This window comes from Mustela erminea, chromosome 1 (assembly GCF_009829155.1).
Source record: "Mustela erminea isolate mMusErm1 chromosome 1, mMusErm1.Pri, whole genome shotgun sequence".
Classification (NCBI taxonomy): Eukaryota; Metazoa; Chordata; class Mammalia; order Carnivora; family Mustelidae; genus Mustela; species Mustela erminea.
In genome coordinates, this window is record NC_045614.1 from 58,228,183 (window position 1) to 58,253,838 (window position 25,656).

The 25,656-nt window shown below is 40.8% G+C and overlaps 1 protein-coding gene across 5 annotated transcripts in view; it reads right to left on the reverse strand.

The window, feature by feature from the left end:
- EEFSEC (eukaryotic elongation factor, selenocysteine-tRNA specific) overlaps window positions 1-25,656 on the reverse strand; it is a 249,570-nt gene that overhangs the window by 134,110 nt on the left and 89,804 nt on the right. For all 5 annotated transcript variants that reach the window (XM_032336962.1, XM_032336797.1, XM_032337040.1 and 2 more), the window contains exon 3: window positions 1,424-1,520. In XM_032336962.1, the coding sequence (XP_032192853.1) occupies window positions 1,424-1,520 (97 nt within the window). The remainder of the gene's footprint in view (window positions 1-1,423; window positions 1,521-25,656) is intronic.

Consider the following 25,656-nt stretch of genomic DNA (forward strand, 5'->3'; position numbering starts at 1 on the left):
TTCTCTGGACCTCAGACACCTCCTTGGTAAAACAGGGATAAACAACGTTAGCTTCCCAGCACCACTGTGAAAGTTCATGGTCCTTGTGAAAGGCATGTCAAGAACAGTACAGCTTGGGGCGCCTGGGTGGCTCAGTGGGTTAAGCTGCTGCCTTCGGCTCAGGTCATGATCTCAGGGTCCTGGGATCGAGCCCCGCATCGGGCTCTCTGCTCAGCAGGGAGCCTGTTTCCTCCTCTCTCTCTGCCCGCCTCTCTGCCTACTTGTGATCTCTTTCTGTCAAATAGAAAAAAAAAAAAAAATCTTTAAAATTCTTTAAAAAAAAAAAAAAAAAAAAAAGAACAGTACAGCTCCTGGTAATGTGATAAGCACCATCACTATCACAGCAAACTCTGATACGGCACTGTTCTGAGCACAGGACACCTACTAACCTCATCTAACCTGCATGCCAACTCCACAGCTAGTGTTCTTTTCCTGACTTTACTATTGAGGGGACAGAGGTGAGAGAGAACAGGTCATGTGCTCAGGGCCACACAAAGAGCAGGTGGTGGGCCGATGATCCAGCCCACAGTTGCCACGCCACCCTTCTGAGCGAGGGACACTGGTCTCCATTGTCACGGCCTCACAGCAGCATCACCCACCCCCCCCCCCCACCCCTGCCCTGTCTTCTGGCTGCCCTGGGCTCCCTATGCTGGCTGGGCTCCCGCCCGGCCGTACCTATCACCACTGAGCCTGGAGGAAGCCCATGCCTCAGAGGCGCCATTATTTCAGGGAGCCCACAAGGCCCTGAGCCTTGCTGCCCTGCTGCTGGGCCCGTCTCCATCAGCCAGTGGGACACAATGGGGCATTGGCCCAGTCTGAAGGCCTGAAATGGAAGACAGGGCCCAGAGCCCCAGGAGGCAGGAGCTGCTCAGTCTGAGTGGGGGTGTTTGACATGTTCTTTTTTTTTTTTTTTTTTTAAAGATTTTATTTATTTGACAGAGAGAGATCACAAGTAGGCAGAGAGGCAGGCAGAGAGAGAGAGAGGAGGAAGCAGGCTCCCTGCTAAGCAGAGAGCCCGATGTGGGACTCGATCCCAGGACCCTGAGATCATGACCTGAGCCGAAGGCAGCGGCTTAACCCACTGAGCCACCCAGGCGCCCCTGACATGTTCTTTTGAATGACTTAAAAGGGTGTGGATAGCTCAGCAGGACCTTGGGCTAGAGAGTGAGGCCTCTGCTTCTATTCTGGTTTCACTCTAGGAGGGGGGGTGAGGGAGGGTCTGCTAAGGTAGGTGCCTGGGGGAGGCGTGGTGGGACTTAAAGGAACAGCTCAGAGTCTTCTTGCTGGGGTGCCTCCCATTTCTCTCCATTTCACACTTAGCAGGATACAAGGGGTCTGAGTGGGGCTGGGGCCACAGGCCAGCCTGGATTCAAGCTGACAGTACCTCAATGAGCTCTGAGATGCCCTGTGGAGCTTCTGTTTCAGGGGCTTCTGGCCCCCCAGGCTTGGCCGCCACGGGTATAATCGGTGCACCTCGGAACCTGAAATGGAAAAACAAGCCCTGCCAAGTTACAAAGATCATCAGCACGGATGAGCAGCAGATGAGGAAACAGAGGCCCCACAGGAAAATCCTAAGGATGAATGATAAAATTTTAGAGGGTGCTCCTAGGTTTTAACCTACACTTTCACAACCCACTCTGAGGAGGCAGCAGTGAACCCTAGCCCCCAGGACTCTGAATAAAAGACCCCCTTGAAGAAGACCAGTAAGTACATCCCAGCCTCCTGCAGAGACTCATGAAATACTGGTTTATCAAAAAATCTCTGAAAGGGCACTTGGGTGGCTCAGTTTTTAAGCGCCTGCCTTCTGCTCAGGTCATGATCCCAAGGTCCTGGGATCGAGACCCACATTGGGCTCTCTGCTCAGCGGGAAGTCCACTTCTCTCTCTCCCTCTGCCTGCTGCTTCCCCTGCTTGTGCTCCCCTCTCACCGTCAAATAAATAAATCTTGGGGGAAAAAAAAAGTCATGTCCCTGAAGACGCACCTGGAAAACATACTTCTATCATACCAGTGTCTAATGGCAGGTAATCCTGCCCCGACCCTCCTGAAGAGCTCCTCCTTCTTTTATTTATTTATTTATTTATTTATTTATTTATTTGAGATTTACTTATTTTTTTGAGAGAGCACAAGCAGGAGGAGGGGCAAAAGAAGAAAGAAACCTCAAGCAGACTCCCCACTGATCATGGAGCCAGATGCAGGATCCCGGGGTCCCAGGACCCTGAGATCATGACCTGAGCTGAAACCGAGTCAGTCACTTAGCCAACTGAGCCACCCAAGTGCCCTAAGAAGAGATTCTTACTATAAGTATACTTTTATCTTTTCCATTGATTAAAAAAATTTATAAAATGGAAAAGAGAAAATATACGACCCATAATTCTATCGTGCATTATAAAGAATTTTCTATTGAATGATAGCAACAACAGTGATATAATGGCAAATAAACTATAAGGATGTGAAATTTCATGTATGCGATAACCAAAATAAAAAAAAGATCCCTTGGCAATGCATGGAAAAACCAAGGTTAGAAATAAGGGCACTAAAATGGCAGGAATATGGGTTGTATATTCATCCTCTAGGTGCTAGCAATGGCTGAGCCAAGCATATCACCTGGACACCTTCTGTGAAAGCTCTCAGCACTGCTAAAGAACTGCCACCATTTAACAGATGAGAAATGGAAGCTTAGAGAGATGAATTAATTTGCTACAAGTCATTTATTATAATCTCAGAGCCAAACTCTAACCCAGCCTATCTGACTCTAGAACCAAGGGTCACAGCTTCCATGTTATAATCCTACTGCCCAGGCCTCCTCTTTCATTTATACAGCTGCATTACAGCGTGACCCAGAATTTATATGCTTTTCCCCACTAATGTTACTCATTTAGAACATTTTGAATTTTTCACTATCATAAATAACACTGGTAAACATGATGGTGGACATGACTGGCTTTTTCTTCCCTTGCTTTGGGATTAATTCATGGGGTATAAACCTAAGACTCAACATACATTGAAAAATCAGCAAAATGGTGGAATAAGGACAATCAGAAAGACTTTCCTCTGTAAAATAAAGAACATAGGCAAAAAATCATCAGAAGCAACTTTTTCAGAACTCTAGAAATTAACCAAAGGTATGCAGCAATCTGTGGTATGTTTATTCAAGAAAAATGGCTGAATCTTGGTAAGAATAAAGGAGCTTTGTGGCATTTTAACTTGCCTTAATCCTATCCATTCTTCCCCAACTCTGCAGCAGCCCTAATAACCAGCATCTGCAATCAGAATGGAAGCCAGCAGCTTGACAGCCACTGAGGGGGCAGAATGGGTCTGCCCATCAAAGCCCTTTTCATAGAGAATTGCCATTTTTTTTCCTTTCCTTCCTTCTTGGAAGACTCTACTTGCAAAGTTATCTTTATTTTTCCTTAAGGGCATTTGCTGAAAACAATCAGAGGCAATTGTTTAATACCACAGCTGCCTGAGGGAGGATAACGGTTTGGGTAAATCGGTGGACCAAACAGCTTAGAAGGAAAAGCTAGGAGCTTCCATGGAAGCTTTGGAAAACCTTCCATGAGAGGTTTGGAGGTTTCCTGGGGAACTAGAAAGCTATTTATGGGCAAAAGCATGGTACATGGTTAGGAAAGACATAAGAAGGCCCTAAGTTCTTCCTCTGGCTGACTTGAGATTCAAAGCAAACAGGAAGTGAAGGCCAAGGCAGAGTTGCCAACTGCCTGCCTGAGCACTGAAAGCATGCCCCAATATGCACAAAGAGATCCTTGTCAAAGATTGGGAGACTTACTGATTCTAGGCATTTAAGAAAAGCTCTAATCATTAGTTGACCACTAAACTGAGCAGAGACTTCAACGGTCACACATAACTTTCAAAATTACCTCACAAAAGTAATTTGCGTAATTAACAACAAACTATGAAAGTATGGGTAAAGAAGAGAATCCGATGGCCAGAATGGCCACATTATATTCTTGTGTAAGTACAATTTTCAACAAAGAATAACAATACAACAAAAAGTTGTATGGTCCATACACAAGTATGGTCCATACACAAGAAAAAAATGGAGTGTAATAAAAATTGTTCCTGAGAAATCCCTACTAGACAAAAGTCTAAAATCAGCTATTTTAAATTTGTTCAAGAAATAAACCATATCTAAAGAGCTAAAGGAAAGAATCAATATAATGTGTCACCAAAGAGGAAATAACAAAAAAGTTAGAAATTATTAAAAAAAATAGAAATTTTGGATTTGAAAAATACAATAACTGAAATGAAAAATCTGCTAGAGGAGCTTAATAGCAGATTTGAGCAGGCAGAAGAATCAACAAACTTTAAAAATATAACAATTTTGTTTATGCAACCTAAGGAAATTCAAGAAAAATGAGAGAAGAGAAATGAACAGAACCTCAAAGATATGTGAGACATCAAGTACATCAACAGGTACATACTGAGATGTCCAGAAACAAAGGCGAGATGGGGCAGCAAGACCCGAATAAGCTTCAAAAACTTTCAAAGTATCTGAAGGACATCTAAAAAGCTTAGCAAATTCCAAGTAAGAAAAACTCAGAGATGTGACCCAGGCACATCATAATCAAATTGTCAGTGGCCAAAGACAAGGAGAAAGCAACAAGAGAGAAGTGGCTCGTTTAGCACAAGGCATCCTCAAGTAGAGTAACAGCTGATCTCTTCAGAAACCATGGAGCCAATACCAAATACCTAAAAACAAAACAAAACAAAATAAAAACAAAAGCAAAAAAACCCTATCATATAGCAGACACTTGATAGGTATTTATTAAATTATCGAATAAATGAACAAGTTAAAAAAAGAAAAGAAAAAAAGAAACCATGGCAGCTAGAAGGTAATGGGATGACATATTCAAAGTTCCGAGAATTTAAAAAAAGAAGAGTAGTAGTAGTCATCGTCGTTGTCATCAACCAAGACTTCTGTTTCTGCCCCCTCCCCCCGCCAAAAGCTTCAAAAATGAAGAGGAATGTAGAATTACCATATGGTCCAGAAATTTCCTGCGTATAAATCCAAAAGAATGGAAAATAAGTACTCAAACAAATACATGTACATGTATGTTTACAACAGCACTATCCACAGAAGCCAAAAGCTGGAAACAGCCCAAATGTCCATCAACGCCATAAGTGAAAAAGCCAGACATAAGAGATCACCTATTGTGTGATTTATATGAAATATCCAGAATAGGCAAATCCATAGAGACAGAAAACAGACTGGTGGTTCCCAGGGCTGAGAGAACAGGAAACAGCTGCTAAATGGGTACAGGGTTTTTGAAATCAGATAGTGGCGATGCTGGCATAATTCTGTACATATTAAAAGGGTGGATTTTACGGTATATGAATTATATCTCCATTAAAAAAGAAAAGAACATACATTGAAAGGTTTGCTAACTTTTTTTACTACCATAGTGATTATCTGCAATGTCTATTTCACTAAACATACACCAAAAGCTCCTTATTTTTTATACATACCTCATTTGAATTTGTATTTCCTTAATAAGCCATACAATGTTGAACATCTTCCATCTGTTTATTTACCAAGAGTGCTTTTAGTGAATGTTTCCACACCACTTTCCGTTCTGGTCTTTGCTTCCTCCAGTAGGTGCACCCTTACATTCCCCAGACTCTAAAAATTGCTCTGCAGTCCACTGTCTCAACACAGTGGGAGCGAGGGAAAGGGGCGAGGTCCAGGGCCAATGGTACCAGCACCTGTGCTGCGGGGCCTTGCACTCCTCATTTCAACAACCCCTCAAGGTGGCTGTTATTACTGCTCCTCTGGGTTTACAGAAGGGAGTCCTAAGTTGGCTAGAGTCTGTCATTTGCTCCAGGTCATATAGCTAATAAGTGGTGGGGCTGTGATTAAAACCAACTCTGGGTTTACCACCTACCTGAGACTATCAAGAGAGTTAGTCAGGGCCGTATGCCTCTTCTTGAATCCATGAGAATTTGGAAAGTGGCTAATCTTCAAAGATCAGGCAACATAGCATATTTAAGTCCTATAAACAGTCCTATAAACAGTATCCTTGTCTTTTAGTAATTTTAGTTCTCAAACCAATGAAAGAAAGGTGATAGCTATAATGACAGTATTCAATATTCTCATAGTTTGCTATCACTTTCAAATAAAAACATAAATTTGCTGCATCCTTCAAATAAGCCTTGGAGGTAGGAAGAACAGTTGTTAACATTCCTACAACATTAGTTGAACATGATGTGAATGGTAATTAGTTAAATGCTTCCATCACCCCATTTGATCCTCATAGTAATGATGTGAGGGATAAAACTGGCATTTTAGAGATGGGGGAAACTAAGGCACAGAGAGGTTAAATGGCTTCTAAAGGGCAGAATTAAGGAGCTCTGTTCCAGAGCTCTGTCCTTCCCACTATGCTGGACATCCCCAGGACGACCTCCACAAAAGCCAAAGGGTTCCCTCCTCTGGGAATGGCTGCTGTGTCAGTTGTCACCATGGCTCCTTTGAAACATAAGAACAGAAGATGGAGCCCAGTGCTCCCACCCACCAGGACAGGGCTGGGTGACTCTGTTCCAACCCCTCCTGCCTCTATTTCAGTGTTCCCTTCACACAGCTCACTGTTTCCATACCCTCTTCTCAAGTTTTGTCAAAATGGTACACCACCTAAGTAAGCTATTATTTCTCAAGGCTTTTCTTTTAAAACAATTTACATTCTTACTTAAAACCACTTACTGAAAAACATAATTATGTATTATCTAAAAGGAAGACTGGTATCATTCGCCACAAAGAAAAGGTACAGAAGAGACCCTCCCATCACCAGACACTGCAAGGACAGCCACTCCGTCTGCTCCATAAAACCTGTGCCTAAAGAAAGTCTGGTGTAGGGGCGCCTGGGTGGCTCAGTGGGTTAAGCCTCTGACTTTGGCTCAGGTCATGATCTCAGGGTCCTGGGATCGAGCCCCAGATTGGGCCCTCTGCTCAGCGGGATGCCTGCTTCCCACTCTCTCTCTGCCTGCCTCTCTGCCTACTTGTGCACTCTCTCTCTGTCAAATAAATAAATAAAGTCTTTAAAAAAAGAAAGAAAGAAAGCCTGGTGTATGTTCAATGTCCACACCCAGCAGATGGCATGAGGCTCATAGCCATGCTTGAGAGTCTAGGACAACCCACGTATTTGCCTTCACCAGTTGACCTTTAAACTGAACAGGAGGCACAACAGTTACGGCATAAACTTGCTAATGCCAGTTGTGTTACTTTAATTCAATTTAGTATCCTAAAACAGTCTGATAATAGCTATTTCTATGAGAACTAAGTTGAATTATCTAGAAAGACGCAACACAGATAAATCTCTTTAAACTCCGGTGATAAATTAAATGTGAATAAGAAAATCATAAAAGACTTCAAGGGGCACCTGGGTGGTTCAGTGGGTTAAGCCTCTGCCTTCAGCTCAGGTCATGGTCTCAGGGTTCTGGGATCCCTCATCGGGCTCTCTGTTCAGCAGAGCCTGCTTCCCTTCCTCTCTTTCTGCCTGCCTCTCTGCCTACTTGTGATCTCTGTCGGTCAAATAAATAATAATAATTAAAAAAAAAAAAAAAAAGACTTCAGGGGGTGGGGCGCATGGGTGGCTCAGTCCGGAAGCCTCCAACTCCTGGTTTGTATTCAGGTCAAGATCTCATGGTCGTGAGATGGAGCCCTGTGTCCGGCTCCACGTTCAGCAGGAAGTCTGCTTGAGATTCTCTCCCCCTCCCCTTGTCCATACTCATTTTCTCTCTCCAAATAAATAAATAAACAAATAAATCTTAAAAAAAAAAAAAAAAACTTTAGAGGAGGATGTTCAAACACAGGAAAGTTCTCCACTTAACACTGCTGAGCAAACTGTGTTTCCCATTAAGCAGACCAAAATAGTAAGTGCATTTGGGTATGGTTTATAAGTAAAAGAACTCAGAGCACCAGTCAGTGGGCTCAAACTGGAAGAAAAGATGGGCCGGGTAGAAGATTTTCCAGCAAGTGACAGATGTAATAAGGTCATGAGCTCCTGCAGCAAGTACCTCGGCTTCAAGAAGCTGTCTGATGCTCAGACATAACAGAATGAAAGCCATTTGTTGAGGCCTCCTCCAGGAAACTTAACTGGAGAACAAGTCTAACACACTAGTGGGACTATTCTACCTTGTAAGATGCTATCAAGAAAAGCAATCATGCATGAACACACACATACACACACACACATGCACACCCGTGCATGCCGCACCTGGAGAGGAAAAAAAGCCAAAATGATGACCGCAGCTGCCTAAGGTCTTGCAGCTGGAACTTGCAAATTACGACTTTTTAAAATTGGCAAAGCAACAAACCCTAGAGCTTTTAAAAACGTAAGTTCTGACCAAGAACATCCAGAATACAGCTTGCTTTACTGAATTCAGACCAAAAGAATTAATGGTAACATACGAACCAGGAGTGCTAATTTGTGTAAAATTGAAATAATAGGTGATGCAGAAATCACACATGCCCAAACAAAACAGCAAGAAGAAGAGGAGATAAGCCTGAATTCAGAATGCAAAACCACTCACATGGCCAAGATGCCTTAGACGAGCCTGGATTAACTGCCCCCAGAGTAGTGCTCATGAGGAAGGGGAGGTACAATGCTCAGAACCTCGTAAGTTTCCCCTGGAGCAACTTACATTATTGATGTTATTAATGCATGTGTTGGAAGTAAAAATATTATGTAAGGTTTGACTGTGTCACTTTCCTAATTCTCTGCTTTAAGCAACTTTTGATTTATCAACTACAGTTCCCTACAGAGGACAAGAAATCTACTACTGTAGCTACAAAAATAAACACAGAGAAAGCAAAGAAGGCGATTAAATCCTAGCTAGATACTACTTCCTGCTGAAGGCTCTGAGCCTCATTAAAAAGTTAGGGAACTGCTGAAGACATAGTGGGACCAGGCGCAGACATTTTCCTGAATTCAACAGAAGAGATTTAAAGATAACTGAAAAATAATTGACTTTCCCAGACAACTCCATGCATTTCCCCCCAAATTTTTATAGTGGTAAAATACACATGACAAAAAAAATTACTGTCTTAACCATATGTAAGTGTATAGTTCAGAGGTATAACATACATTCATATTAGAATGTATAAAATACATTCTATTCATGGTGGTGATCATCACCATCCAGTTCCAGGGCTCTTTTTTTTTTTAAAAGGTTTATTTATTTGAGAGAGAGAGAGCGAGCAGCAGGGGTCAAAGGGAGAGAGAGAATCTCAAGCAGGCTCCCTACTGAGTATAGAGCCTGATGCAGGGCTCAATCTCATGAACCTGAGATAATGACCTGAACCGAAATCAAGAGTGGGACGCTTAACCACATGAGCCACCCAGGTGCCCCCAGAGTTTTTTCTTCTTATAAAAACTCCATACCCATTAAACAGCAACTGCCCACCCCCCCACCCCCGTCTCTTAGCTCCTGGCAACACTACTCCTCTATGATTCTGACTACTCTACACTATCTCACATAAATGGAATCATATAGTACTTGCCTTCTTGTAACTGCTTATTTCACTCAGTAGAATGTCTTCGAGGTTCATCTATGTTGTAGCATGTATCAAAATTTCCTTAATTTTTAAGGCTAAATAATATTCTATGGGGAATGTACTTATGTATGTATCACACTTTGCTTATTCATTCATCCATCAATGGACACCTGGACTGCTTCTACCTTTTGGCTATCATGAATAATGTTGTTATGAACACGGGCGTACAAATATCTCTTGGGGACTCTGCTTTCAATTCTTTTGTACATATACCCAGAAGCAGAACTGTTGCATGGTAATTCTATTTTTAAATTTTATAAGTTCTTATTTAAATTCCACTTAGTTAACATTAACCTTAATTTTTTGAGGAACCCCCATACCATTATCCATGTCAGCTGAACCATTTTACATTCTCACTAACACTGCAAAAAAGCTCCAATTCTCCACATTTTGCCAATACTTATTTTTTTTTGTTTCTTGACCCCAGCCATCCAAATGGATAGAGGTGGTATCTCATTACAGTTTTTATTTGCATTTCCCTAATGACTGGTGATACAGCATTTTTTCATGTACTTATTGGCTATTCACACATCTTCTTTGGAAAAATGTCTATTCAAATCTTTCCCATTTTTGAATCAGGTCACTTGGTTTTTGTTCTTAGGAGACAGTTCTGGGAGTTGCCTATATATTCTTACTATCAGATATACAGATTCACAAATATTTTCTCCAATTCTGTAGGTTGCCTTTCTATTCTGTTGATTAATTTTGATGTACAAATTTTTAAAATTTCCTTCTGAGAGTTTTAGGTCTTACATTTAGTTCTTCAATCCCCTTTGGGCTAATGTTGTCCATCCTCATTATTTTATTTTTGGCTATCCATCCAGTTTTCCCAGTAGCATTTATAGAAAGATTGTCCTTCCCTCACTGAATGGTCTTGGCCCCCTTGTCAAAACTCATCTGAACATATATGCAAGGATTTATTTCTGGGCTCTCTATTCTATTCCATTGGTGTTTTTGTCCATCTCTATGCTAGTGCCCATACTGCTTTGATTACTGTAGCTTTGTAGTAAAATTTGAAATCATGAAGTATAAACTCCCCAATTTTGTTCATCTTTTTAAAGAATGTTTCAGCTACTTGGGGAACTTTCAGTCTCTGTATGAATTTCAGTATGGGTTTTTCTATTTTTGCAAAAAAAAAAAAAAAGAAGTGATTAGGATTTTGATAGGGATTATATTCAATCTATAAATTGCTTGGGGTAGTACTGACATGTTAACAGTATTAAGTCTTCTAATCCATGAGCAGGAGATGTGTTTTTATTTATTTATGATTTTTTAAAATTTCTTTCACCAATGTTTTATAGCCTTCATTATACAAGCCTTTTACCTCCTTGGTTATTCCTAAGTATTTTACTCTTTTTTTTTTTTTTTAAAGATTTTATTTCTTTATTTGACAGCCAGAAATCACAAGCAGGCAGAGAGGCAGGCACGGAGAGAGGAGGAAGCAGGCTCCCTGCCGAGCAGAGAGCCCGATGCGGGGCTCGATCCCAGGACTCTGAGATCATGACCTGAGCCGAAGGCAGTGGCTTAACCCACTGAGCCATCCAGGCGCCCCAGTATTTTACTCTTTTTGATGCTACTACAAATGGAATTCTTTTCATAATTTACCTTTCAGACTATTCATTGTTAAAGTATAAGAATGCAACAGATTTTTGCATGTTGGTCTTATATCTTGCTATTTGCTGAATTCATTCATAAGCTCTAATAGCTTTTTGTGGAATATATGTGGTTTTCTACATGTAAGATCACATCATCTGTGAAGAGATCATTTTACTTCTTCCTTTCCAACTGGGTGCTTTTATTTCCTTTTCTTGCCTAATTACTCTGGCTAGAACATCCAGTACTATCTTAAATGTGGCAAAAAGTGGTAATGTTTGTCTTGTTCCTGATCTAAAAGGAAAAACCTTACTCTCTCACCATTGCATATGATGTTTGTTATGGGTTTTTCATGTAGGCTTTTTTTCTTTTAAAGATTTTATTTATTTGACAGACAGAGATCACAAGTAGGCAGAGAGGCAAGGGCACAGGGAAGCTGGCTCCCCGCTGAGTAGAGAGCCTGATGTGGAGCTCAATCCCAGGACCATGAGATCATGACCTACGCTGAAGGCAGAGGCTCAACCCACTAAGCCACACAGGCACCCCTCATGTAGGCTTTTATTACACCGATTGTACTTCCCTTCCTAATCTGATGAAAAGGTGTTGAATTTTGTAAAATGTTTTTTCTACATCAATTGAAACGATCAGATGGTATACTGCATTAAATAGTTCTTTTGTATGTTGAACCATCCTTGCATTCCAGGAATAAATTCCATTTAGTTGTGGTGTATAATTGTTTTAGAATGCTGCTAAATTCAGTTTTCTAACATTTACTGAAGATTTTTACATGAATGCTCATAATGGATTTGGGCCTTCAGTATTCTTATGGTATCTTTTTCTGGCTTTGGTATCAGGGTGATGCTGGCCTCACAGAATGAGTCAGAAAGTGCTCTTCAGTTTGTTTGGAAAATCTTAGGAAAAATGGGTTACTACTTCTTTGAATGTTAGAAGTCGCCAATGAATCAGATCGAGAGCTTCTCTTTGTTAAGAGATTTTTGAATAATGATTTAATCTCCTTAGTAGTTACAAGTGTATTCAGATTGTCGATATATTTATCATTTAGTCTTTGTAGATTTTGTTTTTCTACGACTTTGTTCACTTCATCTAGGTTACCCAATTTGTCTGGCTGTTCATAGTACTTTCTCATAATCCTTTTAATTTCTATAGAATTAGTAGTAATGTCTTCACTTTCATTTCTGATTTTAATAATTTGAGTCTTCTCTCTTCTTAGTCCATCTAGCTAACATTTTGTCTATTTTGTTGATCTTTTCAAAACCAACTTCTGGTTTCTGTGATTTTCACTATCGCTTTTCTTTCTCTGTTTCATTTTTCTCTTCTCTAATCTTTATTAATAATTTCCCTATGTTATATTTAAGTTTAGTCTGTTCTTCTTTTTCTAGTTCTGCAAGTTGTAAAGTTAGACTGTTGCTTTCAAATCATCCTTATTTTTTAACATAAGAATTTATAACTATAAATTTTCCCCATAACACTGTTTTCATGGTATATCATAAATTTGGTATATTATGTTTTGGTTATTATTCATCTTTAAGTATTTCTAATTTCCCTTATGATTTCTTCCTTGATCCATGGGTTGCTTAAGTGTGTTAATTTCCACAAATTTGTGAATTTTCCCATCTGACTTCTGTTACTGATTTTTTACTTCATCCTGCTGTGGTCAAAAAAGGCATTTTGTATGGTATCTACCTTTTTAAGTCTACTGAGACTTAATCTGTGTCTTAACAAATGGCCTATCCTAGAAAATATCCCATGTGCATGTGGGAAGAACATGTATGCTATAGTTGTTGGATCAAGTGTATAGGCCTGTTAGGCTAGCTGGGTTATTGTGTTAAGTCCTCTATTTCCTTATCTTCTGTCTGGTTAATCTGTGATTTTGACATCTCTGGCTACTGTTCTGGAACTATTTCTACCTTCAATTCTGTCAGTTTTTGCTTCATATATTTTGATGGTCTGTCATTAGGGATGTAAATGTTTATAATTGCTACATCTTCTTGCTGTATTGGACCTTTTATTAATACATAGTGTCCTTCCTTGTCTCCTATAATCTTTTTTTACTTAAAGTCTATTTTGCCTAATATTAGTCCCCCCCGTTCTCTTCTCATCATAATTTGCATGGAGTATCCTTTTCCAACCTTTCACATTCCATTGATTTGTGTCTTTAGCTCTAAAGTGAGCCTCTGGTAGAGCACATATAGTTGGACCATGTGTTTTTATCTATTCTGCTAATCTCTGTCCTTTAATTGGCGAGCTTAAACCATTTACATTTAAAGAAATTACTAATAAGGAAGGACTTCTGCTATTATGCTATTTGTTTTTGATATGCCTTATAGCTTTTTTGTCTCTTATTTCTTGCATTATTGTCTTTTTTGGTGTTCAGTTGTTTTTTTATGTAGTGAAATACTTAACTTTCTCTCTCTCTCTCTCTCTCTCTCTCTCTCTTTTTTTTTTTGGTGTATATTCTGTTGCTATTTTCCTTGTGGCTAACATGGAGACTACACTTAGCATCCTAAAGTTACAACATTCTAATATGAATTTATACCAGCTTAACTTCAATAACATTAAAAAAAACTGTTTCTATACAGCTCTGACCCCATCCTTTTCTGTTGTTCATGTCAAAATATTACATCTTTTCAAAACCATAAAACTAATTATTCTTTTAAATATATTAATCTGTTAAATCACACAGAAAACAAAACGTAGAGTTACAGACCAAAGTTACAATACTACTAGCTTTCAGACAAATCATTGCTTTTTTTTTTTTTATATGTATTAGTCTCTTAAGTCATGTACAAAAAACACATGGAATCACACACCACCACCATGACAACTTTTACAGTTGTCCATGCAAAATCATTATTTCATCATAGAATTTCAAGTTACTATCTAGTTTCTTTTCATTTCACTGTGCAACTCTTGAGCATTTCTGCATGGCAGGTCTAGTGGTAACAAACTCCCTCAGCTTTTCTTTATCCAGGAATGCCTTCCTTTCTCCCTCACTTTTCAAGGATGGTTTTGCTAGATATAGGATTCTTGATTGCCAGGTTCCCTCCCCCACCTTTAGTACTTTGTATATAATGTGCAAAGTACTTTCTGGCCTCCATAGTTTCTGACGGGAAATCTGCTGATTATCTTATTGAGGATCTTTTTTGTGTGACAAGTCACTTGTTGTTTTCAAGATTTTCTCTGTGTCTTTGACTTTTGAAAGTTTTGGGATAATATGTCTTAGTGTAAGTCTCCAAGTCCATTTTACTTGGAGTTCACTGAGCTTCTTGGATGTTTATATTAATGTCTTTCATAAAACCTGGGAAGTTTTCAGCCATCATTTCTTCAGATATTCTCCCTGCCCCCTTTCTTTCTCTCTTCCTACGACTCCCACAAGGTGTATATTGGACCACCTTACGGTGTTCCATAGGTCCCTCAGCCTCTGTTCACTTTTCTTCAATTTTTCTTTTTTTTCTTCAATTTTTCTTATCTCACACCTGATAATTTCCACTGTGCTATCTTCAGGTTTGTCAATACTTTCTTCTGCCTGCTCAAACCCATTTTTAAATCCCTCTACTGATATTTTTTTCTGGTTACTGTATTTTTCAGCTCCAGAATTTCTTGTTTCTTTTTACTTTATCTCTTTATTGATATTTCCATTTTGTTTATACATTTGCTTTCTTGATTTTCTCCACATTTTCCTCAATTGAGTGTTTTTAAGATAGTTATTTTTAAGTCTTTGTGTAGTATATCTACCATCAGATCTTTCTCGAGGACATTTTCTGTTGATTCTTTTTCCTTTGACTGGGTCATACTTTCCTGCTTCTTTACATGCCTTCTGATTTTTTGTTGGAAACTGGGCATTTGAATCAAATAATATGGTAACTCTGGAGATCAGATTCTTTGTGGTTTTTTGTGGTTGGTCTTGGGAGTTTGCTTTATTTTTTCTTTTTATTATTGCAGGCTGTCTCAGCCTTAAGTATAAAGTCTTCTCAAGTCTTATCTGAACCTCTCCCTGGGCGTGCATGGTCACTTTGTAATTCCCCCTGTATGTATGCAATTGTTTCTGAATGTCTTAGTGTTTAATGTCTGACTTCTGAAAAATGAAGGGGGTACCAGAAAAAAGGCACTGGTCCTTCAAATCCTTCAGAAATCACTTCAGCTGGTGGGGAGGGGTTGTAAAAATGGAGGGATATATAAGAATAATGACTGCCTATCTGTGTGCACCTCTGTGATCAGAAGCAGCAATGTGATCAGAGCACAGAGCTCTGATATTTGGAGAACAGAGTCATTTTTGCCCACTCTAGTTCCTGAGAGCTGTGTATAAGCTGTTCTGGGAACACCTGCATAGGTGCCTGTCATGAGACTGAGGGACTCGGAATGGATAGCTGCTATTGTTCCAAGAGCTAAAACTGATTGTAATAATTGCAATTTATTGTCTAAGCCTTCTCCTTGCAAGTCTTCAAGACTCCAGTGTTCCAAAATAATTATATCAAATTATTCTGCCATCATAATTGTTACACAGATAGGGAAACAGATTTCTTGTGCTTCGACTTTCTGCCATCTTCCCAAAATCCTCTCCATGAATTTCTGCTACATCCAAGTACAACCTCAGACTTCTTTTGTCTGATGTATAATGTAAATCCCTCATTGTGAATAACAACACTTTCTTAAGCTTCTTCAAGACCCTTAGCCATTCCTTTACATTTCCCCACCCTGACACCCAATGGGAAGGAGGACAAAGGACCCAGTCCAACAAGAGGTAACAGAAGGCAAGAGTCCAAGAAAAACTGCCATTATTTCCCTGGTCTCCCTACCATGTCTAAAGGAACCCCCTATCTGACCCCTATCCTCTGGCCTCCCTTTACCAACCCCTCCATTACTGTCTCTAGACTCATACCTGCTGCCTTTCTGCCTTACACATTTTTCTTCTCTTGGGGTGGAGAGAAACCCTGCTGTTTGACACCATCCACTCCCAGCCACTTTCAATCGATACCCAATACCCAATACTCTCCCCACTCACATTTCAAAATCACTATCAGTTCTGTTTACTCACCAGGAGCTTATGCTTGATTTCCTTACAATATCACTCTGTCTCCCCATTCAAGCTAAGGGATATTTACTGAGCCATCTCCTCTGTACTGGCCTCCATGACGGTTGTCCAACAAATAAAAGGCTCCCAAAGCAATGCAGCAAGAGGGTCTGGGGCACCAACTGAGAGTTGACTGTTAAGAGGAATGGGGGAAGGGTCACAAAAGAGAACTAAATTCCTAAAGGTCAAAAGCAACTCTCCAGTGGTCAAGTCAATGTTCTTTCTTCAGATTCTCCCCATCTGTGACCATCAGTCAGCTGGCTCCCCAACCTCTTCACCCACAGCACCAAGTTTTTATTCCCATGGTCCTCCAACAGGGCCTCTGCCTCCTCGAGAAGCCGCTCTTCCTTCCCTATTCACTGCCAACTCTCTCCCAAGAGCACCCTGGGAGTCCAGCTCTTTTCCCCCAAGACTGCTGTCCTCCAGGAGCTCCCCACACTCTGATGAGATGTGTCAAGGCTCCTCTGTGGATGGTTCGCATATCTGTGTCTGCAGGAAAGGACCCTTTCCAGCACTGTAGTCATATCCCATTCTCTGCCAGCAAGCACTTCCCATCCCTACCTCATTGGTTTCTGATCAAGGAACAACCTTTCTCTGGTCTTTAAAGCCATCACCAGTTACATGGTCATCACTGTCTTCCTCAGTCACTGCATTTGGTCAGTTCTTCTCTTGGGATCTGGGTCCAATCCATCCACTGATTTTCATTCTCAACAAATTCCACCCTGGGTCAGGCCCTTACCATCCCAGGCCAACTACTCTCCAAAGTCAGTGTATGGCCCTATACCAGGCATTGACCATGGCTGTAATGACCTTCCTGTCATGACCTGTGATGACCTCTGAGGTATCAGCCTTTTCCTCTACACACTTTCAGGGACTCCATGACTGTCCCAGATGAAACCCAGCATCCAGGCTGGTCCACAAGGCCCTCTATGGTCTGCCCCAGCCTCCTCACACTGACTCAACTCACCAAACCCCCTGGGAACATGGATAAAACCCAAGTCTTTGCCTAGTGCCAAACTCTATTCTACTGCTGCCCCCACTCCCCTTCCTTCCTCTGCCTATCCAAAGCTAACCCTGGTGACAGGCGACTTGAGGCAAGGCAGAGAGAATGGGATTGTAAGCAAAAAGCCTAGGCCCGTAGAACTAATTTCCAATGCACAGCTGAGTTGTCACTCCACCTCACTCAGCCTCCACTTCCCTGTCCTACAGAAAACAGCATGACCTACACTGCAGGGCTATCTCCCACCCCAAATAAGCTAAAGTGTGGAAAGCACAGTAGGGAATCTGGTAACAGTCCTTAGAACCAGGGCAGCCACTAGTTGCCTGCATCCCTCCTGAGTGGTCTGTGCCCTGATCTGCATCATATATTCTGAACTTGCCCCTGCTTGGTTATCACTTGACTTTTGGAAACCAATAAAAGCGGCACCTGGGTGGCTCAGTCAGTTAAGCACCCAACTCTTGATTTCAGCTCAGATCATACTCTCAGGGTCAGGCTCCCCACTGGGTACAGGGCCAGCTTAAAATTCTGTCTCTCCCTCTTCCTCAGTTCCTTGCCACTTGTGCATGCACACGCACTTTCCTCGCTCTCTAAATAAGTAAATAACATAACATAATATAACATAAGTAGTAAGTAACGTAACATAACATAACGTAACATAACGTAATGTAACACCAATTCGAATTCCTGACTCCCAGATCAGAAGGCAATTCACCTTCTCAGAAGCCCCCATGCTACTCAGAGGAAGCTAACTCAGCTCTCCTCTTGAACTGCTCAGCAAATCTCCCCCTTTTACCTCCTCCACCCCTTGGTCTTTCCTGCCCGAGTGCATGGGAAGTACACTCTTTAGAACATGGGGGGGCTTGGTTCAGTTGGTCTTTGGCTCCATGTCCTTTAAAAAAAATCAGGCTTTTTTTTAAAAGAAGAAAGGAAGTAACTGTGACACGCTGGAGCTCCCTAAAGAGCAAGTTCTCCGGGCCACTGGCTGTCCAAAGGTCAGTGTGACAAAATGAGGCAAGTTCAGAGGAGAGATTCCAAACAGGACCTGTGACCCACTCACCACTCAACTCCAGAGCAGCCCAGACAGAGAATGCTGCCCTCACAGAAGTGGCAGAACTGAGATATTTGCCCAGAAAGGAGACACTTTGGAGAGGGAAGGAAGGAGGAAAAAGAATGATAAAGAAAGAAATAGTGAGGGAAGAAATAAAAACACCAAGGAAGAGAGACAAAGAAGGCAAGAAACACAAGAGAAAAAGAAAGAAAAGGAGAGGAAAGGAGTGGACAGCCTGCTCTGTGCTAGCTCCATGCTACGTGCTCTCGTGTGATCTCAGCACCCCATGAACAGGGGCTCTGACCCCTATTTTCAGAGAAGCCAAGGGACTTGCTGGGGGCTTCCAGGGGTCCCAGGGAGTAAGTGGCTGGTCTGTAGGAGTCCAGAGTCCAGGCCTCTCCCATGACGGAGGAGAGGAAGAGTCCATTCTCAGTCCAAAGGGAGGACTTCAGCCACGGCAGTCAGTGAACCAGGACCCAACCACAAGCCAGGGCCCAGTACATGTGCATCATCTCTGCTTACACTCCATGAGCCTGAGGCCCAGACGGACAGAGAAGGCTAAAAGCGTGCACTAAGAATTCCAGCGATTAACCATAAAGCTTTCGGAAATTCAATTATTTTTTATCCAAACCCTTTTGGGCAATGTATTGTAACAAAACATAACGGCGTGTTGGGCTGAGTAGCTGGCCCTTTCCCAGGCTCAAGAGAAGCTGGCCTTGCTGATTTCCTGAATACGCCACACACTGGAGATCCTGGCTTCTAGAGGCAGAAGTAAAGTTCAGCAGCCCCTAAGGGGACAAGAGGCCCCTCTTGCCCGAGTTTCAGGTCCAGACTGGTATCTGTGTTCTAGGAGCACAAGAGGCTCCAACCAGAGATGTCAGGAAGAGCCCTGGGCCTAGCCACACAGCTCAGCAGTGCAGGCAGGAGCTGACCTGGAGCACATTCAAATGCTCCTCCTGTTCCCAGCACCCACCACTCCTCCAGACTCCCCGCACAGCTGTAGGACATCACAGTTCCAACCAAGCTCAGACATGCTGACTGTGCATGTAGGCTGACCTTCGACAACACAGAAAAACGATCTAAGATAAGTTAAAAAAAAAAAGTGTGTGTGCATGTGTTTGCGCATGCATGTGTGTATAACTCATGTAAAAGACATAAAGAAATAAAGCACAGGTTTCCCCAGTCTCTGAAAGTAGGCCATTCCTCTGAAACCTTCTGTAAGGCAAAATGGCATAAAGTGAAGAAGCAATTACCATTCGTTTATATAGAAAAATGAATGTTCCCAGACCCAAAACATAACCTCTCCTAGGTTATTCTGATACGTTAGGACACATCTACTTACAGATGTACAAAATAAATCGACATAAGGCACAGATGCTCAGAGACATAGTTCAAAGTGATGGCAGCTGGAGGCTGAGATGCTGAGTGTAGTTCTCAGGGAAGGGGCTTGGCAGCACCACTCTAAGGACAAGCTGCGAAGCAGACGCTGTACACTATCGTTGCTTTTCGTCTTTTCTCATAAAAACAAAAATCCTCTTCTTCAGATTTCCCTCAGTTAGCAAAAGCACATACTAATAAGGTAGGTCTTGCATGAAAGCCAAGTGGTATAATGCAAACTTTTTGAAAAGCAGGGGACGGGGCACATGGGTGGCTCAGTTGGCTAAGCGGCTGCCTTCGGCTCAGGTCATGATCCCAGGGTCCTGGGATTGAGCCCCGCATCAGGCTCTCTGCTCAGCGGGGAGCCTGCTTCCCCCTCTCTCTCTCTGCCTGACTCTCTGCCTACCTGTGATCTCTGTCAAATAAATAAAATCTTAAAAAAAAAAAATAAAGGAAAAGAAAAGCAGGGGACACTTGTGTAAGTTGTTGGTTTGGAATAGTGAAATTCAAAATGGCTGATATTTAATACTTTAGTTTTCTAACCTGTCAACCCAGACACAGAGCCTCCCCGCCCCCCCCCCCCAGTTACTATGGGAAATCCCTGGTACGGCGCTAAGCACACAGTAGGTGCTCCACACCTTATGGCTATTATAGCTGAGTACCTACTGTGTGCCATCAAATGCTCCCTCAGAACGTATGCTGTGAGGCTAAACTTAATCAGCTCAAAAGAAGAGAGACCGACTCAGAAAGATAAAGAGAGTTGCCCAAGACCACACAGCTAGTCAGCCACAGAGCTAGTAGGAAACACACACCTTGTAAGTCAGCTGGGCAGCCGCCCAATCACTTGAGACTTGGCATTCCACTCAACTCCAGGGAGGGAGGCAGGGCCAAGGGAGCCCCGGGTGGGCTCTCAGCAGATGGCCTTGCCTAAAACAGAAATAAGGAAACAGAAAGTGTTTAAAAAGCAGAAGGAAACAGAGGGAGTCTGGGAGAAAGATGCATCAAGGATGCTGTCAGATGATAACATTTAGTGGGAAAATAAACAGAAAAGCCTAGAACACAGAACAGTGTCAATGTTGTGATAACAACTACCTCAAATTATGTACATGTGGGAAAGACTGACAGGGATCCTAGGGAAAGAACACTTTAATTTGATGCACCGGGGAGATTGTGGGTACATTTTTATCTTCTATTTTGATTTCTGTTAACATTGATAAATGCTTATGCAAGAGTAATTTTAAATGCTTTCAGAGATAAAGAAATCACAAAGAAAAACAATCAAAGAGTTTGACTACACAAAAATTAGAAACTTCTGCGTGTCAAAAAAAAAAACAACTAAAATGGAAAGACAAACAACAAATGCTGAAGACTCATTTGTAGCAAACATGACAGGCAAAGGGTTAATTAATAACAACATCTTTGTTAATCTCAAACACTCCTAAAAATCAAAAGGAAAGCATTAAAATCACAAGAAGCAAAAAACAAAATGTATAGGTCTAATTCAAACACACAAAAGCACAACTATTTAAAACACTTAAGGAAAAATGTTTAACGTCTCCACTAATTACAGAATTACATATTAAAACAAGAGTAACATACCATTTCTACCCAACTAAGTTTCAAATATATTTTAAAATTAGAAGCCAAAGGTAGCTGTGAATACATCTGTGTAAACAGTGCAAACCCTTTTGGAAAAGAAGAGGGGAGTGCACAATCACAGATCTGAAAGGACTCGTGCCCTTCAATGTCTCAGAAGGAAAAAACCCAAAAATACGGAAAATGTTTAAGGATGGTCAAAGATGTTCACCCCAGGGTTGTTTATTTATAAGAAGGAAAACTTACACCAATCTAAAAGGCCTACAATGGAGTGATGCTCACATGAGGAAGGGCTATACAAAATGTTAAATAATGAAAGCAGAAATCAAAAATGCAAATAGCTCATGATTAAAACTACATGGTTTTTTTTTTTTTTTAAGATTTTATTTATTTATTTGACAGACAGAGATCGCAAGTAGGCAGAGAGGCAGGCAGAGAGAGGGGGGTGGGAAGCAGGCTCCCCGCGGAGCAGAGAGCCCGACATGGGGCTCAATCCCAGGACCCTGGCATCATGACCTGAGCTGAAGGCAGAGGCTTTAACCCACTGAGCCACCCAGGGGCCCCACAACTACATGTTTAAAAGGAAGAACTGAATTCAGCGAAGTCGCAGGGCACAAGATCAACACACAAAAATCTGTTGCATTTCTGAACTCCAGCTGAAAACAATCTGAAAAGGAAACTGAGAAGGCAGCTCCATTTATAATGGCATCTAGAAGAATTAAATACTTGGGAATACACCTAACCAAGGATGTGAAAAACCTATATAATGAAAACTACAAAATACTGATTAGGAAAATTAAAGAAGATCTAAACAAATGGAAAGGCATCATCATGTTCATGGATTGGAAGACCTAACACTATTTAGATGTCTGTACCACCCAAAGGGATCTACAGATTCAATGAGATCCCTATGAAAATTCCAACAACCATTTTTTGCAGAAAATGGAAAAACAGATTCTCCAATTCATATAGGAACTGCAAGGGGCCTCAAACAGCCAAAATAATATTGGAGAAGAAGCAGAAAGCTGGAGGACTCAACGTTCTAACTTTGAAACTTACTACAAAGGTAAACAAAGTAGTGTGGTACTGGCATAAGGACAGACACATAGACCAATGGCACAGAACAGAGAACCCAGAAATAAACCCACACATGTATAATCAATTGATTTTTGACAAGAGTAAAAGGGGAAAGGGCAATCCTTTCAACGGTGCTGGGAAAACTGGATAGCCACATGCAAATAACGAAGTTCGGCCCTTAACTTATATTACATATAAACTTATACCATATATTAAAATTACCACATATAGAAATAGATAAAAGACCTAAACTTTAGAGCTAACACTATAAAAGTCTTAGGAAAAACACTTGGGAAAATCTTCATGACATTGGATTTGGCAACAACTTCATGGATAGGACACCAAAAATACAGGAAACAAAAGAAAAAATAAATATATTGGATTTATCAAAGGTAAAAACTTTTGTGCCTCCAAAGACACTATGAGGAAAGTAAAAAGTCAACTTATGGAATAGAAGAAAACATTTGCAAATTATATATTTGACAAGGGATTGATATCCAGAATATATAAAGATCCCCTACAATTCAACAACAACAACAAAAACACGATTAAAAAATGGGCAAAGAACCTAAACAGACATTTCTCCAAAGAAGATATCTGAAAGGCCAACTGGTATATGGAAAGATGTTCAACATCACTAGTCATTAAGAAAATGCAAGTTAAAACCACAATGAAGTATCACTTCATACATGTGTTAGAATGGCCATTGCCAAAAAGACAAGGGGTTAACGAATGCTGGCGTGGATGTGGAGAAAGGGGAACCCATTGGCACTGCGGATGGGAGTGTAAATTGTGGCAGCCATTATGGAAAATAGTATGGAGGAACATCAAAAAATTAAAAATAGAACTGCCATATGATCCACTTCTGGGAATATATTCAAAGGAAATGAAAACACCCATTTGGAAAGATGTTCATGTTCACTGCAGCATTATTTATAATAGCCAAGACATAGAAACAACCTGAGTGTCTGTCGACGGATGAATGGATAAAGAAGTTGTGGTATCCGTAAACATAGAATGGAATATCATTCATCCGTAAAAAAAACAAGGACATCCCACCACTTGCTACAACACGGATGAACCTCAAAGGCACTATGTTAAGTGAAATAAGTCAGATAGAGAAAGACAAATAGTGTGTGATTTCAACTTATCTGAAGAATCTAAAAACACAAAAACAAAAACACAAAAAAGCAAAACCCAGAAAGAGAGCAGATTTGTGGTCACCAGAAGCAGAGGGTGGGGGGGCGGGGGAGAGGGAACTAGAAAAGGTGGTCAAAAGATACACACTTGCAGTTTTAAGATAAACCTGTCCCAGGTACAATGTGATGACTAGAGCTAACATTCCCACATGATATACAGGAGATGTGCTAAGAGAGGAGGTTCTAAGAGTTCTTGTCACAGGAACATTTTTTTCCCTTCTATTTATTGTATTTTTATGAGAAGATGGATGTTAGCTAAACCTACTGTGATAATCATTGCACAACATATGTAAATCAAACCATCACGGTGTCATGGCTTAAACATATATTCATGTATGTCAATTATTTCTCAATAAAACTGGGGGGGCACAGCAAAAAGGGGGTCAGGGAAATGAGATACCACCTCATACCCTGTAGGATAACTATTTAAAAAAAGGGGGGAATGACGAGTGCTGGCAAGATGTGGAAAAATGGAAACCCTCACGCACTGCTGGTGGGTATGTTTAATGGTGCAGCCACTGTGGAAAACAGTTCGGTGGCTCCTCAAAAAAGTTAAACATAGAACTACCACATGACCCAGCAATTCCGCTCCCAGGTATAGACCCAGAGGAAGTGAAAAAGCAGGGACCTGAATAGCTATTTATACACCAATTTCAGACAGCATTATTCACAATAACCAAAAGGAAACAAGCCAAGCATTTATCCATAGACAAATGGACAAACCTTATTTTGTTTGTAGAACACTATTTGTATTCTTTATAGAATACTATTCACTAGGAAGGAGTGACATTCTGACACTGGCTATAAGGATGGGCCCTGAAAGCATTACGCTAAGGAAAATAAGTCAGACACAGAAAGCCAAATACAGGATTCCACTTTTGTAAGGTACCTAGGATAAGCAAAGTCAAAGAAACAGAAAGCAGAATAAAGGCTGCTCAGGGAGGGGTAGGAGGAAAGGAATTCTTATTTAATGGGTACAGAGTTTATGCTGGGGATTCTGAAAAAGTTTTCGGCATAGACAGTGGTGATGGGCACACAGCTCTGTGAATGTATTTAATGCCAGTGAATCTGTATATTTGCAAATGGGTAAAATAATAAATATTATGTTATGCAGATTTTACTATAATCTGCGTAATGTGGAGAAAAAAGAGGGGTCAATATAAATACACAGTGAAAAGACAGGAATGAAATAAACCCAAATGTCAGCAGCTATTCCGAGAAAAGAAATCTTTGGGTGGCTTCCTCTTTCTTTTAATCATTTTTCTCTAATTTCCAACTTTCTTTCAATTGCTCTTTGGATGGGAAAAAAATTACGTTTTTAACAGGCTTCATGTTTTCAGGTTTTGATATGTACATAATTCATCAGTCTAGATTTTTTCTTTTTTAGGTAGAAAATTTCTTTGCTTTTGGAGCAGCATTTACAAAGGATTTACTTCATAATGGACCATAAGTAAAGGAAATGTCATTTAAAATAATCTGAAGTTCTCTGCTGCACACAGGTGAAAGCTAATGTTCTCTTACAACTCGGCTGGCCCCAAGGCTCCTGAACCTGCTGACTACAACCTGGCAGGGGGCAAATCCTTTCCAGTAGGAGTTGTTCTCCCTGCCCTCTGGGCACTGAATGAGGACAGAAGAGGTTCAGGAGGATAATTTGCCCTGGATGTGTGACTAAGTTCATAATTTGACCTTTAAGCAATAAATTAAAATAGGAATAGTAATTTAAAATGCAAGTCAGAATTTGTCTTAAATTTAACCAATCGAAGTAGTTAATATTAATTCATCCTTAATAGTATCCCAAGCCCTTCGCAGAAGGTCCCGTTTATACAGCAAATGATACTAGAATTGTATTGGGTTTTTATGCAGGAGTCCAAAGGACCTGTTCTCCCCTTTCTGACAAGTAAATAAAACGGCAGGGAGATCAAATAACTCACTAAAAAGAAGATATAATTTTTTATCTTCCTTTTTACAGTCTCATATCCACTTCCGTTGGGAATAACAAAGTCTGAATTCTTATGCAACACTTATCTAAATGTGTCGATTTTATCGGATTGATGAATTTTGCTAACAAAA